Genomic DNA, 16283 nt, shown 5'->3' with positions numbered 1-16283 from the left:
AGGATTTATAAAGGAACTAGCATGTCTCTCCTGTTTTCTGCCTCCGTCTTAGAGAACGCTTCGACTAAAAGAACACTTTGCTTGCTTCTCGAGGGGTGTTCTCTTAGCTGGAGACTACTGTACTACAGATAGCTTGGCATGTTCAGAAAATGAGCTGCACTTAGGAACATACCTTCTTCCTACTTTCTCTGAGGCTGACACTAAGCTCCCTTGCTTAAAAGGCAGGCTGATAGTTGGCATGCAGAGATAAAAGAAAGAATAGTGAGACAAAGAGGAGGTTGAGTACCACTCCATAACCTAAACCAAGTTTAGGTGATTCAGACAGAGGAATGAGTAAACCTTGACATTTTAAAGGGACATATAATCTGTAAGAGTTAAACAGAACTATGTAGGGATAGAAAGAAGACTCTCATTGCATAGCAGCTTGATCCATTCCTGGTTTTACTACGAATTTAATATGACACACCTGCACTTGTTACCTATACACTGGGGCCAAACAAGCACCTATTAAAAGCTGGAATGGGTGAAACTGCTATGCAATAGTCTTATTTCCATCCCTGCCATGGCTCAAAACATTCAGTGCAGTAGCCTTTTGGGACATATTTCTATAATCTTTAGTAATGTAATACATGATGCCTGCTCCAGAAATGCTTTACTATTCCACCATGTTTGAATGTAATGTGCAATTCAATATTTACTGATTATTAGTGATTCTGAAAGGTAACTCGAGTAATAAAGAGTTTAGTAAATACAAAAACGTACTGTTTGGATCTTGTGAACATCTCTTTCTTTGAAACTGTTCTTCTCCTTTGCACCATGGGAATTTCTATTAAAAAAAGGATAACATGTATTACCTTGAATGCAGTTTATTATCTAGTTAGCAGTGGTTTCTGTGGTTTAATGTGTTCCAATATACTAGAAATCATGCAATCTTTAATATCATAATGCACAGACAAAAAAAAATAGTTTGCCCTGCTCTCATGTCAAGATGATATATAAAACAAATGCAATGAACAGGTCTATAAGAACCTCTTGTTTGAACTCAAGAGAAGATATCTATATTACAGAATTAACTCACATACTGGGAAAAAGACAATTATGTCAGGAAACCACTGTAAACAAGACTAGCTGGTATCTTCCACAGCCAAGTAAAACCAGATTTTTTTCATAAATAAACAGTAGCCAGCTACAACTGCATGAAATCAGCAGCTGTCAACTGAAGTATAGAAAAAAAAAGCTGTACATGAAAGACAACCCCACCTTCGTCAGTCTGCTGGTCCGGATTCGTGGCCCTCCAGCCTGTCTTTGTGGTGGGATTGTTGAAGAGATTTTCTCGTTCGCTGTTAAACACAGACTGAATCCTCCTCTCCTCTGCGTGCAGCTCTAACCGTTTCATTCGCTCCCGGGAACGAGAGACAAAGTCTGGTCGCCGCATTTCCAGGGCTTCCTAAAAATATGAAGGAGCAATGTGATTGCTAACCGGTTTTACAGTTTTTATCTCTGAACACTGTTAACACCAATACAACAAAGATATTCATGTTTTATATTGAGAAAGGCACATGAAACTGTCAAAACGGAAGAAAATAGAGCTTTCTCCCCCCATTAGATTCCTTTATATCACAATGTTATTGGTTTAAACCCTGTGTCCTAAATTTGCAAGACTTCTGCTGTTTTGTTACATTGTCCCTTGCTCATGAACTGAGGGGCTCTAAAAATAAAATATATATATATATATATATATATATATATATATATATATATATATATATATATATATATATATATATATATATATATATATATATATATATATATATATACATATACACACACACACACACACACACACACACACACACACACACACACACACACACAGTGCCTTGCAAAAGTATTCAGACCCCTGACCAATTCTCTCATATTACCGAATTACAAATGGTACATTGAAATTTCGTTCTGTTTGACATTTTATTTTGAAACACTGAAACTCAGAATCAATTATTGTAAGGCGACATTGGTTTTATGTTGGGAAATATTTTTAAGAAAAAAAAAAAATTTAAATATCTTGCTTGCACAAGTATTCAACCCCTGCGCTGTGGAAGCTCCCAGTTTGCACCGATGAAAGAAATTGCCCTAACGAGGACACAATTACCTTACCATTGGCGTCCACCTGTGAACCATTAAAGTTGCTGTCACATTTTATGGATAAAACCCCTCTGTTGAAGGATCATTGGTAAGGCTGTGAATAGGAAGGAAAATGAAGACCAAAGAGCATTCTACAGAAGTTAGAGATAAAGTAATACAAATGCATAGATTATGGAAAGGGTACAAAATAATATTCAAGTGTTTGGATATCCCAGTGAGCACAGTTGGATCAATAATCAGGAAGTGGAAGCTGCATCACACCACCCAGGCACTGCCAAGAAAAGGCCGTCACTCAAAACTCAGCACTCAAACAAGAAGGAGACTTGTGAGAGAAGCCACACAGAGTCCAACAATCGCTTTGAAGGAGTTCAGTGGCTGGGAGTGGAGTAATGGTGCACCAGCCAACCATGTCAAGACCTCTGCATAACACTGGCCTGTATGGGAAGGTGGCAAGAAAGAAGCAGTTACTCAAAAAGTACCATCTGAAAGTATGTCTGGAGTTTGCCAGAAAGCATGAGAGTGACCCAGCTGTGATGTGGGAAAAGGTTTTGTGGTCAGATGAGACCAAGATAGAGCTTTTTGGCCAAAACTCAAAGCACTATGTGTGGCGCAAACCTAACACTGCCCATGCCTCAAGACACACCATCCCTACAGTGAAGTATGGTAGTGGCAGCACCATGCTGTGGGGATGCTTCTCATCAGCAGGGACTGGGCATCTTGTTACAATTGAAGTAAGAATGGATGGAGCAAAATACAGGAAAATACTGCAAGAGAATCTGCTTCGTCCGCTAAAAAACTGAAGCTTGGGAGGAAATTCACCTTACAGCAGGACAATGATCCCAAGCTCAAGGCCAAAGCAACATTGGAGTGGCTCAAGAACAAAAAGGTGAATGTCCTACAGTGGCCCAGTCAAAGTCCTGATCTCAATCCCATTGAGAATCTGTGGCACTATTTGAAGATTGCGGTCCACAAGCGTCGTCAAACCAACCTGAACAACCTGGAGCAAATCTGCCAAGAAAAATGGGCCAAAATCACTCCGACACTGTGTGCAAAGCTGGTACATACTTACTCCAAAAGTCTTAAAGCTGTTATTGCAGCGAAAGGTGGCTCTACCAAATATTAATGTGTGGGGGTTGAATACTTATGCAAGCAAGATATTTCAGTTTTTTATTTTTCTTAAAAATATTTCCCAACATAAACCAATGTCACCTTACAATAACTGATTTTGAGTTTAAGTGTTTTAAAATAAAATACCGAACAGAACGAAATTTCAATGTACTTATAATTCAGTAATATGAGAGAATCGGTGAGGGGTCTGAATACTTTTGCAAGGCACTGTATCTATCCACACCCTCACCTGCAGAGTTATCCTCACAAATGAACGAGGGCCTTTGTTACTGATGGCTTGGTTTGCAATTGGCTGCTCCAGGATCCTGTTGACCAGCTGTTCCTGCATGTGCTTTTCTCTGAGTGGCTCCCTCCAGCGCTTGGTGTAGCCAAGGGGTGCAAACCAGGCAGAACCTGGACTGGGCTCAGAGCTGGGCTGGTTCTCTTTCTTCGACTCGGACTTCAAATCATCAGCAGGAACAAACCAACACACACCTACATAGGAACAAGATAGTGGTGAATCTGCAGTAGTGGAGATGGCCATACTTTACAGTTTTACATAAATGCAGAGAACTGCATGTCCAGTTGTGAGTATTACCATCTGAGGGTCTATATACTTCTCTGTCTTCCCATCCCCTATGGCACAAATACATTTTTACACATATCCAGAATAGCACTTATTGAGTTCTGATAAAACTTGGTTAGACATTCCATAGCACAAGTTATTCAAGTTATAGAATATGAATATAGGGGTATATGGAGCTATAGCTCAGGTCTGCAAGCCAAACCTACATTTTTTCATGTGCATGCGGTAGATGAAAGACACAGTGATTTACTTTTCCAAGTCATCGATGTATTGAAGTATGTGGTGGGGGAATGCTTGTAATGACAAACGGTAGTGCCCCCCCCCCCCCCAAAGTGGTATTTTAGTTAACCATAATGAAATGTCTTAACCAGCATTGTTACTGTATTAAGGGAGAATGGCATTGTTGTAGCGTGTTACAAGGTAATTATAACAGAGGACCACGCCACAGCAATGTCAATATCACTATTATACTACCACTGAACTGTTTTTAAAACAGGTGCCGTTAATTAGAATCATCTTTTCTGTTACTGAGTTATACCAGAAAGACTGACTATCATAGAAAACAATGGGCCAGCAGTGTTCAGTTGGTTTATAATATACTATGTAAAGATCATTTGTAAGAAGGGACAATTAAACCTTTTGTTTTTAGAAGACATTAAAAGGCCATGCAGACTGACCTCGGGGGTGTCGTTGCCTGTTGCTCCTCTTTGTCGTCTTCTCATAAAGGAAGTCCTGTGTTTTCTTATCCATCTTGTTGGGCTGCAGGTCAGGGTTGCTGGGAGCCTGCATGTGTACAGCCCTGGCAAGGTTTGGGGAGGGGAAGGTCATCCCCACATCTCTAGTGTTCTTCTTGGTGGCACTGTTCACTATTTCTAAATCACCTGCAGCCGAGCACACCAGAACTCAGGTTTCACTTTAGGATTGTGACACTGTTAATCATGTGTTACTGATGAGGTTCAGACAGACAAAAACTATTATGCAGGATTTCTACAACATCTCTATTAGATATGCAATGACATACCCTGAATTAGTGTAGTGCAACAAATAACAATAATAATATTTTATTTTTATATAGCGCCTTTCATAGCGGACCACCATCATAAACCGCTTTACAGAGGTAGGCTGTGAACTATGCATTATATGCAGAGTCACTTACAATAGGACATTGATTTAACATCTCATCTGCAGGATGATGCACAAGGAGGTTAAGTGACTTGCTCAGGGTCACACAGTGAGTCTGTCAGTGGTAGAGGTGGGGTCTGAACCCAGTGACCTTCTGGTTACAAGCCCTGGACTTTAACCACTGGACCACACTGCTTCCTCAGAACAAACCTATTTGGTCAGTGGGCCAATTTTGCATTCTCCCATTTTCCTTTTTCTCTCAAAAGGGTGCATGCGGACTGAGGAAGATTGCAGAAGCGATGAATTGTCTGCACTATGTTTGTTTTGCACTTTATCCTGGACAAGTTTTGGCAATCAAATAATATGCAAGTCTTAAAACTGACTTTTTACCTATTGGTGTGCATGCCTATTGTGACTTGTTAACAACTTTCTTTTTTGTTTAATGTGGACTCTGGCACATTGAGAAGCGTTTATTTGACTTGGAGTTTTAAGAGAGTTGTCACTTGGTGACAATGTATTTTTGTTACTTGAAAATAAACATCAGAGTAAGGGGGCAGAGTGTATTTGTGTGGCTTTTTTACAATTGTACAAACCTGCCTGGATGGATTTGCTGACCAGCTTTACAGCTTTCTTATTGGTGAGGGCACTTGAAGGTCCTCGGGGTGCCGGGAGAGAGTAGGTACTTGCAGTTGACACAGAGTCACAGGTCATCTAGAAGACAAAAAAAAAAAACAGTAGTGTCTTGAATTTTCCAATTCCCCTTGTTATGTGGTGTTGAAAATGATCATTTATTTAAGTTATACAATTCAGGTTAAGGGACAGTCAATATGGAAAGTAATTTAAGAGTAAAAAGAAAATATAAAACCTATGGAATTAAAGAAAGTGTGATTGTGGCATATTCATTGACTTATGAAATTAAAGTAATTCTGTATCATTACAGAACAGTGGAAAAGACAGTTCATTATGTGTATTTCTGCACTGAAGTCCCAGGCACAAAACTGTACTTTTTGTATATTTACTATAATTTGAGTTTCATGCACAGGCTTATAGGCTCTCTATGGAGACTTGTGTAAAACATACCTTTACCAACACAGAACAATAGATTAAAATGGACAATGTTCTGTAAAAGACTGTATTTTATAATAATATAAATGACATTCTTGTACATACAGTTGACTCCTCTGTGCTGTACTGAGCTGGAGGGGCTGCAGGTTTTCCATGGCTCCTGCCCGCTCTTCTTCTTTGTCCCTTCTGCTCTAAACTGTCCCTCTGCTTATCAATAGTGCTGTATAGTTTGGAAAGGCTGGGATTGAGGGTCACTCTCTCGGGTCCAAAGGCTCGAATTAACCGGGCAGTGTCGATGGTAGATAAGGTGCTGCCTGTGTCAGTCTGGTATGAGCTTCCTGACTCCGTCTGGACAGCTGTGTCTGTTTCAGAGACCGTTTCACTGAAACTGGGATCCCGCTCTTTCCTTGCAGGGTCTTTCTGGCGGTTCAAGATTATTTTAATACGTTCTGTGGAAATCTCCCTGATGGGCTCAAGCGTCGAAGATGAGCGGAAAGAGATGCCATCTTTGGTCTGGATGGATGTCTGTGTCCCTTCTGGTTCCAGGAACTTCTGCACCCAAGCCTGCCGCATGCAGTGGCCTCTTTTATCTCTCTGTCCCCGTTTTGATTCTTCCCTTTTCCTACTCTTGTTCCTCTCCTCCTCACTCCTGCTCTGCTCATTCTCCTCCACAGACAGGATGGAGTGCTGCACGGGGTTGTTGAGGAGCCTGGAGAGTCGATCAAGCCGCTCCAAAAGGGAATACTCCTTGGAATCTACAGGCTCTTGTCTCTGTCTTTCCTTGAACTTCTCCCACAGCTTGTGCAAACTCCTGCTGGAACGCAGGCTGCGGTCAGAAGTTGGGTCAGTCGTTCTGTGGCTTGCTGTGGTCACCCTGCCACTGGACAGGGGGGGCGCTCTGTCTTTTGAGGTCCAATGCCTTCCAGTCCTGGTTGATGTCAGGTCCTCCCTCACAGAGCTCAGATGCTGGTGTATGTCATCCATACTGTCGTCAGGTTCTCCTCTCAGAGCAGCAAATTCTCCATCTTCCAGGTCTCTGCTGAAATCCAGCTGGTCTATGCTGAACTCTCGCACTTCTCTCCTCAAATCTTCATTGGACTGATGTGTGCCTCTGGAAGAAGAACCACTGTGCTGTGTTGTGGAGCTTTTGCTCAGATCACAAGGGCTCTGCATGTGCTCTGGGTTTTCAATGTACTGGTGATGTCGTCCGGGATGGCTCTGTCCTTGGGACTCCTCACTGATCTGGGTTCTTCCGACTGCCGGGATCTTTTGTGAATCTATTAAAGATTATATATCACGTATGAAAAATCACCCAATCACCATTAAGGACTGGTCATAATTCAAGTACATACGATCACATGTCATTCTGTGCAAAGAACATACAGCATAGATCTAAGTTTAAAAAAAAAAAAACAATGTCCTTTATCTGAATTTGAAAAACACAGAACTTTATATGTTGCAATATTTAAGAAACAAAGTAAATCATATTATTATAGAAACAATGTAACACAATGGCTATACACAATGAAATTTGGTTTAAATGATATAGGCAATTGATTGATCATATGACTGCATTTAGTTTTGATATAAAAACATAGGTGTTACTTTACCTCCTGGTGTCATTTCGTTTTCTTCCCATACAGTTGTGGGCAGCGCTCTCTTGCTGTAGATCCCTTCCTTGTGCCGGGTTGTTATATCAATCTCTATTTCCTTGTCTCTGGAGCCCAGAACCTCTGCTGTGAATTTTGGTGGAATAGCATCATCTGAGCCTAAACAAAACAGTTAAACTACTTAAACAACCATCCCTTGACATGAAACTGGGGCCTGTAGCCCTCCTGACCGCACAACCAATGCATAGTAGAAATGAAACTGATATTTGTAGAAGTAATGAGATTAATAATTCAGAGAAACGGTATCTTGGCTTTCAGCAACCAAGGATCAATTATCACAGTTTAAATGCTATCCTACAAGTGTGAACCGCACTGTAATAATACCAAAACAATACCACTGCACAGAACAAAACTCTCCAGTTCATGTTTACTGCTGTATTTGCTGAGTTGCTAGTATCTGAAAGTTTCAATAATGTGCATATTAACACATTTGCCTTTCTTTATTTGAGGTTTCTTGCAAGTTTAGTTCACACATGTAGCATGTCACAATGTTCAGCTTTTATTTATTTGAATAATCTCTCCCCTAAACTAGTAAAGAAAAGGAGTAAGAAAAGAGCTATCTTAGTGAATAGCAACACTTCATGGTAAATATAGACTGCAGTATATTACTACTTTCTGTCCATGCCATTGATATTTAGTATCCATAAATATCTTAATCAATTCCTACCTGGATGTGAACTTTCTATGGTGGTGTCTGATCTTACTGGTGATATTCTAGACCCGGGGTGTGGGACGTAGAACATCGCATGGCTTCCTTGGGGTTTATATGGCAGCAGCACAGGCTGGTCTGCAGAAGGAAAAAACTGCACCATTAAGAGAGAGTAACGACTCACCCAGAGCTTCAGATAAGCACAACCTCTTCAGATGAGACCGATGAATCCAACTATAGAAATAAACCTTGCTTATAAGACGTTAAATGCCAACACTATTATGCAGAGATTACTGCTTTATTACGGGAGTGTGTGTGTGGGGGGGTGGTACTTGCATAAAACTCAATATGATAAAAAAAAAATGCATCTTTATATATAGGATTCTCTAGCTTTGACAGTTACCAACTGCTCTATATTCTGTGAGCTAGGCTTGGTTGCTAAGCAACCAGGTAAACAATATGGTAGTAAACTGGGCCATGGTGCTACACAAATAATTGAAGCCATCAGTACATGTATCTGAGCTAACAGTTTCCCAATTAAGAGGCTTAAATGAGGCTTTTGTGTACAGAAGTGTAAAACCCCTCCTCCAAGCTGTATTTGTTGCAGTAAACAGGTATGTTTTATACTGTACCATAAATGTAACATTCTATAAAAAAAAATTAAAGTAATTCTTACCTGATGCCTGATCACAAGCGTTGGGTGAGATATGGGACATCCTGTGCAACTGTTCTGGTGGTGTTGTGGAAATGTGATGTCTAGTACTGTGTCCTGCATCCATGGTAGTTTCTGATGCAAACAATGACTTGTCAGGCACATGTGTGGTTATCTGGGTCATGGCATCGGCAGAAGGGGTCCTCACAGTCTGTGTGGGGATGCTGGTCTTTTTACCTTCCTGCTTTGTGGATTCGTTTTGAAGAACAAGGGGGCTTCGTTGTCCAGAAAACTGAACACTTTGGTCGCTATTTAATGCTGTCCTTAGTTCATGGTCTACACCCACTCCTGAATAACCACCATAAACTATTGTAGACACAGCCTTTGATGAGTATGGGGCTCCTTGCACATCTGAAGACCACTGAGGAGTAGGCATTCTTGAAGAACAGGGAAACAAGCTTCGGGTTTCTGGATAAAAGTTGGCACCATTGTCCTCAAGCCTATGATGGGAATTCTCAAACCTAAACTGATTTTCTGCAGAAGTGGACTTCCCATTCACAGGTCTGGGTGATAGTGTTACATGGACATATGACAGTACCTTCTTGGTAGGAGACGAAATAGAGGAAGTACCAGAAGCAAAAGATGAAATCTGTAATGGTGCTGCACTGGACTCCATATTGTTAGGCTCCACAGTGGCCTTTTCTATCAGGGATAGGTTTGGGGTTGATCTAGACATTTGTTTTGTGGCACTTTTCTCAGGACCATGCTTCATGGGGCTTCTGAGCAGCCTATGTTCTGGGGCAGGGAGGGGAATAATTTCTGTAGCAGGAGTAAAGTCATCCTTCTCCTGATCTACTTGTCTATTCCAGGCTGATTCCTCACTAAGTCTCAACTTCAGCTCCTTTTGTGATGCAGGATCTTGATGATGACAGAAACCATAACCTGAATAGGGTTCCTGTACAAACCGATCAATTCCTGATCTATTTTCAGCTTTTTGTACTGCATCTAGTTCGTCTTGTTGAGACAAGGCAATACCTCTCAAAGTATTAGAATGTTTGCATATATCAGATCTTGGAGCAAATTCTGGAACTTGACCAGCTAAATGCTGGGGGACTCTGTCCTGCATTAGGGATACTCTGTGGCTATTAGCATTTGTAGGGACCCTTGGACTAGAAGAATGTCCTTGGCAATCAGATAGTGTTCCTGGCATGGTGTGGAGGCTTCTTGCTTGTCTTCTCTCCAGCTCTGTGTCCCTTTCATTCCCAGATTGATTAGAACCACCTTCAGAAAGCTGTCTGAGATGCAAGACCTCTGGACTGATATGGGGGGAGCAGGAAACGGAAGTAGAGGGGGGCTGTTTACGGGAGGAAAACGTGATGGAAGCAATAGGCTTGTTAGATTCGATAGCCATCCGGCTAGCAGCACCCACACCCGAAACCCCCTCTCTTTGAGCTATCTCCCGGAGGAGAGCATCTCTGTCTCTGCGCAGTGGGGTGCAACGCTCAACACTGGTGTCAAACGGATTGCTAGTCAGTTTCTGCATCTGACTGGAGATCTGGTGTTTCACAGCGTTCAGAGCTAAGAACTGCCTGGTGACTCCTGCAGCAGGCACCCCGAAGTGAACATCACCACTGGAGGTGGCATCAGAATCCGAATCTGTAGTCCACTGAGCCTTTTATGAATGAAAACAAATGGCAAATGGGTTATTTTATGAATGACTTACAGAAGGTATGAATACTTTTAAGCTCCTTCTTCCAGCAAATGTATTTGGTACACAAGCCAATACAAAAATCTGTTCTTATACTTGAAACGCTTAGTAAAAAGAAATAAAGGTATATTATTATATATATATATATATATATATATATATATATATATACACACACACACACACACATATATATGTGTGTGTGTGTGTGTGTATATATATATATATATATATATATATATATATATATATATATATATACACACACACACAGTACTGTGCAAAAGTTTTAGGCAGGTGTGAAAAAAATGCTGTAAAGTAATAATGCTTTCAAAAATAGACATGTTAATAGTTTATATTTATCAATTAACTAAATGCAAAGTGAGTGAACAGAAGACAAATCTAAATCAAAACCATATTTGGCGAGACCACCCTTTGCCTTCAAAACAGCATCAATTCTTTTAGGTACACTTGCACAAAGTCAGGGATTTTGTAGGCATACAGTCAGGTGTATGATTAAACAATTATACCAAACAGGTGCTAATGATCATCAATTCAATACGTAGGTTGAAACACAATCATAAACTAAAACACAAACAGCTGTGTAGGAGGAATAAAACTGGGTGAGGAACAGCCAAACTCAGCTAACAAGGTGAGGTTGCTGAAGACAGTTTACTGTCAAGTCATACACCATGGCAAGACTGAGCACAGCAACAAGACACAAGGTAGTTATACTGCATCAGCAAGGTCTCTCCCAGGCAGAAATTTCAAGGCAGACAGGATCTTTTGAAGAAGCACAAAGAAACGGGCAACGTTGAGGACCGTAGACGCAGTGGTCGGCCAAGGAAACTTACTGCAGCAGATGAAAGACACATCATGCTTACTTCCCTTCGTAATCGGAAGATGTCCAGCAGTGCATTCAGCTAAGAATTGGCAGAAAACAGTGGGATGCTGGTACACCCATCTACTGTCCGGAGAAGTCTGGTCAGAAGTGGCCAGAAAAGCCATACCTCCGACGTGGAAACAAGGCCAAGCGACTCAACTATGCACGAAAACACAGGAACTGGGGTGCAGAAAAATGGCAGCAGGTGCTCTGGACTTATGAGTCAAAATGTGAAATATTTGGCTGTAGCAGAAGGCAGTTTGTTCGCCGAAGGGCTGGAGAGCGGTACACCAATGAGTGTCTGCAGGCAACAGTGAAGCATGGTGGAGGTTCCTTGCAAGTTTGGGGCTGCATTTCAGCAAATGGAGTTGGGGATTTGGCCAGAATTAATGGTCTCCTCAATGCTGAGAAGTACAGGCAGATACTTATCCATCATGCAATACCATCGAGGAGGCATCTGATTGGCCCCAAATATATTCTGCAGCATGACAACGACCCCAAACATACAGCAAAAGTCAATAAGAACTATCTTCAGCGTAAAGAAGAACAAGGAGTCCTGGAAGTGATGGTATGGCCCCCACAGAGACCTGATCTCAACATCATCGAGTCTGTCTGGGATTACATGAAGAGAGAAAAGCAACTGAGGCTGCCTAAATCCACAGAAGAACTGTGGTTAGTTCTCCAAGATGTTTGGGCCAACCTACCTGCCGAGTTCCTTCAAAAACTGTGTGCAAGTGTACCTAGAAGAATTGATGCTGTTTTGAAGGCAAAGGGTGGTCACACCAAATATTGATTTGATGTAGATTTTTCTTCTGTTCACTCACTTTGCATTTTGTTAATTGATAAATATAAACTATTAACATGTCTATTTTTGAAAGCATTCTTACTTTACAGCATTTTTTCACACCTGCTTAATTTTTGCACAGTACTGTATATATATATATATATATATATATATATATATATATATATATATATATATATATATATACATATACACAGACACACACACACTAGTGCTGGGGTAAACACAGGATTTTCATATTCAGATATTTGCTCATAATTTAAATATTCGTTCGGATATTCGTGGCAGAGACAGCATAGCAGCAGGGGACCATGGCCCCTGACTGCGCGCTTTATTTTACAGCAAGACATTACAATATGCAACACGTAGAAAAATATCCCAGGAGTAAAGAATACTTTGTGTAGGTCTTACTTTACCCCAGTGAATTAACTACAAAACAAAGCATGCCAAATCGCAGTTCAAGTAAATGTTGTTTTGTTTATTCCTGAAATAAATAGCCGCTTTTTAACTTTCCTTTCCATTCCTTGCCATTGCCATTTCTTCACAGTAACAGTGAACATAGGCACGTTTTCATAAAATAATAATGTTTAGGGTTACTTGTGGCTTTTTGTAGCTGAACAAGCAATCAAAAACTTCAATTTAACGTTAAACACTTCAAACAAAACAACTGTGGAAATGGCATTGTAAAATGAACGGGAAAAACTCATGCTTTAGCTCTCATTTAATATATTCCACATAACAGAAAGTCGCAATAAAAAATATGTAATATATACATATTACTATGCAATATTTCCAGCAAGTTTGGCACTTGTTAAGCGAGGCATTTCAGAATGACATGCTTGACTTTTTTCTGTCCCATGAGATTCTGAAATAGCTCTAAAGTAGCACAACGCTTTTTTGTCCCAGATGGCATTCCATAGAGATCACTAAAGCCGGGCTTACAATGCACGATTTTTGCAATCGGGAGACCCAGCGCCAGTCACACTACCGATTGAGCTACGATTTCTCACTGTAAATCGGGGATTGCAAGCTACACACACTACACGAGATATCTTGTCCCGGAGTGTGCCTGTTTTCATTGCAGAATCGTAGATATCATTCGGGAGAATCGTGGACTTTTTGCACAGAAAAAAAAGAAGAAAACTTGGAGAAGCTCCATTTGGACGCGCAACTTGCTTAATAGTCGTGGCCAGTACGCACTGATGATGCAACTTGAATCGAGGTGCAACCAAAATAATAAAATCTAGTCTGTTCAAAAACCGCAACACTCGCTTGTAATACAAAATATTTATTAGATTAAGAGATTGGCGTGTGAGATTGCCTGTCAGGCGATCTTCATCAGAATACCAAATTCTAATGAATAATTTGAAGGCTTTTAAACTAATAAATATTTTGTACTACGAGCGACTGTTGCGCTATTGAACATATATATCTTTAATAGTTGGCTACTACAAGTTTGTTATAGGTTTAAATATGCAACAACGTAATATACATTCTTTCTATTTCTCACACACACACACAGATGCGCACCCCTCCTCGTATTTTGAATACATTAGCAATACAAGCATACAGTAGGGGTTTGAAAGGGATATCGAATACGAGTGACTGTAGAAATTGATTGGCAGGACAGCACATACTACCACACATAGTATCTGCTTTGGCGTTAACAAGTTATAACAATTATTTACTTACCAGGTACCTTCAATGAGCGATCATGATAGGAAATGTCACTTATGTCAAAGAGGGGCACACCCTTTCTCTTCGTTGCTATTGTTGCTAGCTTGTCCTATTGGCTGCTGGAAACTTTCGTCAAGAAATCAGCCCGTAGTCCCTCTTCACTAATTGATTTGTCTGGGACTAAAGTTTTCTCACATGTTTGAAATTTGTCGGGACGTCGTAAGAGCGTCGGGAGATCACAGAAGCTAATAACGGGGCATCGTAGACCCGCTCACACTTATTTATCGACCATTTTGTCCCCGACAACCTCAATTTATCCCAGATTTTTTTTAATTAGTCGCCGACTCCTCAGCTAATCGGCGATCAGCAAAAGTCGTGCAGTGTAAACCCGGTTTAAGGATGCACGCGCATCTGTTTTGTTTACTTTTTGCTGTCTAAAACTTTTAAATAGAGGCTCAAGAGCTGCTGTGCTGATCCTGTTTTTTTTATTTTATATATATATATATATATTATATATATATATATATATATATATATATATATATATATACTTTCATTAATTATCACATGGAGCTCTTTTTCATTTGCCATTTTTTAAACTGTTGCGCAAATTCTGGTGAGACGGTAAATAAGTGTAAGGTATTTTTGTCATTTGTAGCAGAATACGAACATCTGATTTTTGTATCCGAATACATGTCAAAAAATATTAATTTGACTATTGGAATAGTTGTCCCAGCACATTATTTATTTATTTATTTATATACCATTATTATAGTTATTATTTATTTTTTTTACTTTACTAGTTGATTAAAGTGTATAAATGAATAAACAACAATTTACAGAAAAAGAAAATTGGTTATCCATTATTTTATAAAGAGAAATAATAGGCCCTAAACGTTGTAGTAGTAATTATAATATAAATTACAATAAAAACGCACCCTGAATTAAAAGCACTCTGTTAAATAGTTTTCTAATTTAAAGTAACAGTAAAAAATTATGAATGGATAAATTTAATCTTACCAGTTTCTTCTGCAGCATTTTTTTCTTTTTTTCTTAAGGCAAATGAACAATCCAGAAACAAAACACATCTCTACAAAGTATAGGGATACTCTCAGCACAACACACCAACCTCTAAACAGGTTCCACTGCAAACTCATGCTATAAAGAGGGGTCATTACTTTCAGAGGGAAGCTCATTCAGTAAACAACTAACAAATCCTAGTCTTGCACAGAATTCAATAAAGAATCCTACGATCTGAAAACAAAGCATACATGCTCTGAAAATCTTAGCATCCCATGCTCAATCAAGCATCACTTCTGATGAATTACCTTCAGCAGTAACTAACAAGTATCCCGGCTGGCAGACCCTGCCATTGATAAAACAAACACACTGAAATAATGTTATTAATATCCCCCCTCCTCCCCACTATTAAATGCCTTATGACTGCTGTACAGCTCATTACTGCAGGTATTGTATAGTGCACACCACGATTCCCATCAAGGCTTTCAGACCTAAGAAGTTTCCAGGAAGTTTTCAACACAAATCGACAGAAACTGGAAGAAGGCTTCCGGCAATAACAGAAAGAACTGGACCATTCCCTTTTACACACAGTCATCTGCACAAAGCCTGCCAATTGTTACAAAATAAGCACAGACAAAAGGAAGCTTAAATATACTGTAAAATACAATTAATTTGTTTTCAATGGTTGCCAAAGCAAACTATTATTTAAAACAAGTCTGGGCTTGCTCCCTTCATCGTTGAAAAAAAAGATTCACAGCACAAAGAATGAGAATGACAGGTTTCTGTTTCAAGCAGGCACATACTTTGACATGACTGCAGTATGAAAATAACACCCATGAATTGCATGTGACTGTCCAGTAAAATGCCAACGCAGTGAAGTCCACCAGTCAGGAATATTGGATTATACTGTATATGACAAGTTTACTGAAAAATAACAACGTAGGGGTATGACAAAAATAAAAACGTTCATTAAAATGCTGGTTGTAAATAACAGGTTAACCATTATTCTGGACTATATATATATGAACACACACCTTTGTGGTTGTATTTTTGTTCTTGGTGTTTTGCAAGAGCTCCGTTTTAATTTCTTCGATTCTCAGCCGGTCCTCTTTACCCAATTCCAAGGGCTCAGGCTGTTCCTCTGCTAGCTTTAGTTTCATCCAGTCTGAGAAAAGAAGAGGCATGTTTGACTGA

The 16283-nt window shown here is 39.9% G+C and overlaps 1 protein-coding gene across 2 annotated transcripts in view; it reads right to left on the bottom strand.

Moving 5' to 3' along the window:
- Positions 1 to 16283, bottom strand: part of alms1 (ALMS1 centrosome and basal body associated protein) — a 29205-nt gene that overhangs the window by 3879 nt on the left and 9043 nt on the right. Inside the window, exons 8-18 of one of the 2 annotated variants that reach the window (XM_041274409.1) lie at positions 16124 to 16254; positions 9021 to 10668; positions 8363 to 8482; positions 7636 to 7794; positions 6131 to 7302; positions 5554 to 5671; positions 4516 to 4719; positions 3503 to 3747; positions 1261 to 1447; positions 763 to 826; positions 173 to 226 (exon numbers count right to left, since the gene is read on the bottom strand). In XM_041274409.1, the coding sequence (XP_041130343.1) occupies positions 173 to 226; positions 763 to 826; positions 1261 to 1447; positions 3503 to 3747; positions 4516 to 4719; positions 5554 to 5671; positions 6131 to 7302; positions 7636 to 7794; positions 8363 to 8482; positions 9021 to 10668; positions 16124 to 16254 (4102 nt within the window). The remainder of the gene's footprint in view (positions 1 to 172; positions 227 to 762; positions 827 to 1260; positions 1448 to 3502; positions 3748 to 4515; positions 4720 to 5553; positions 5672 to 6130; positions 7303 to 7635; positions 7795 to 8362; positions 8483 to 9020; positions 10669 to 16123; positions 16255 to 16283) is intronic. The other variant, XM_041275215.1, reaches the window with a different exon arrangement.

This window comes from Polyodon spathula, chromosome 1, assembly GCF_017654505.1.
Source record: "Polyodon spathula isolate WHYD16114869_AA chromosome 1, ASM1765450v1, whole genome shotgun sequence".
NCBI lineage: Eukaryota > Metazoa > Chordata > Actinopteri > Acipenseriformes > Polyodontidae > Polyodon > Polyodon spathula.
This window is presented reverse-complemented; position numbering and strand designations above follow the sequence as displayed.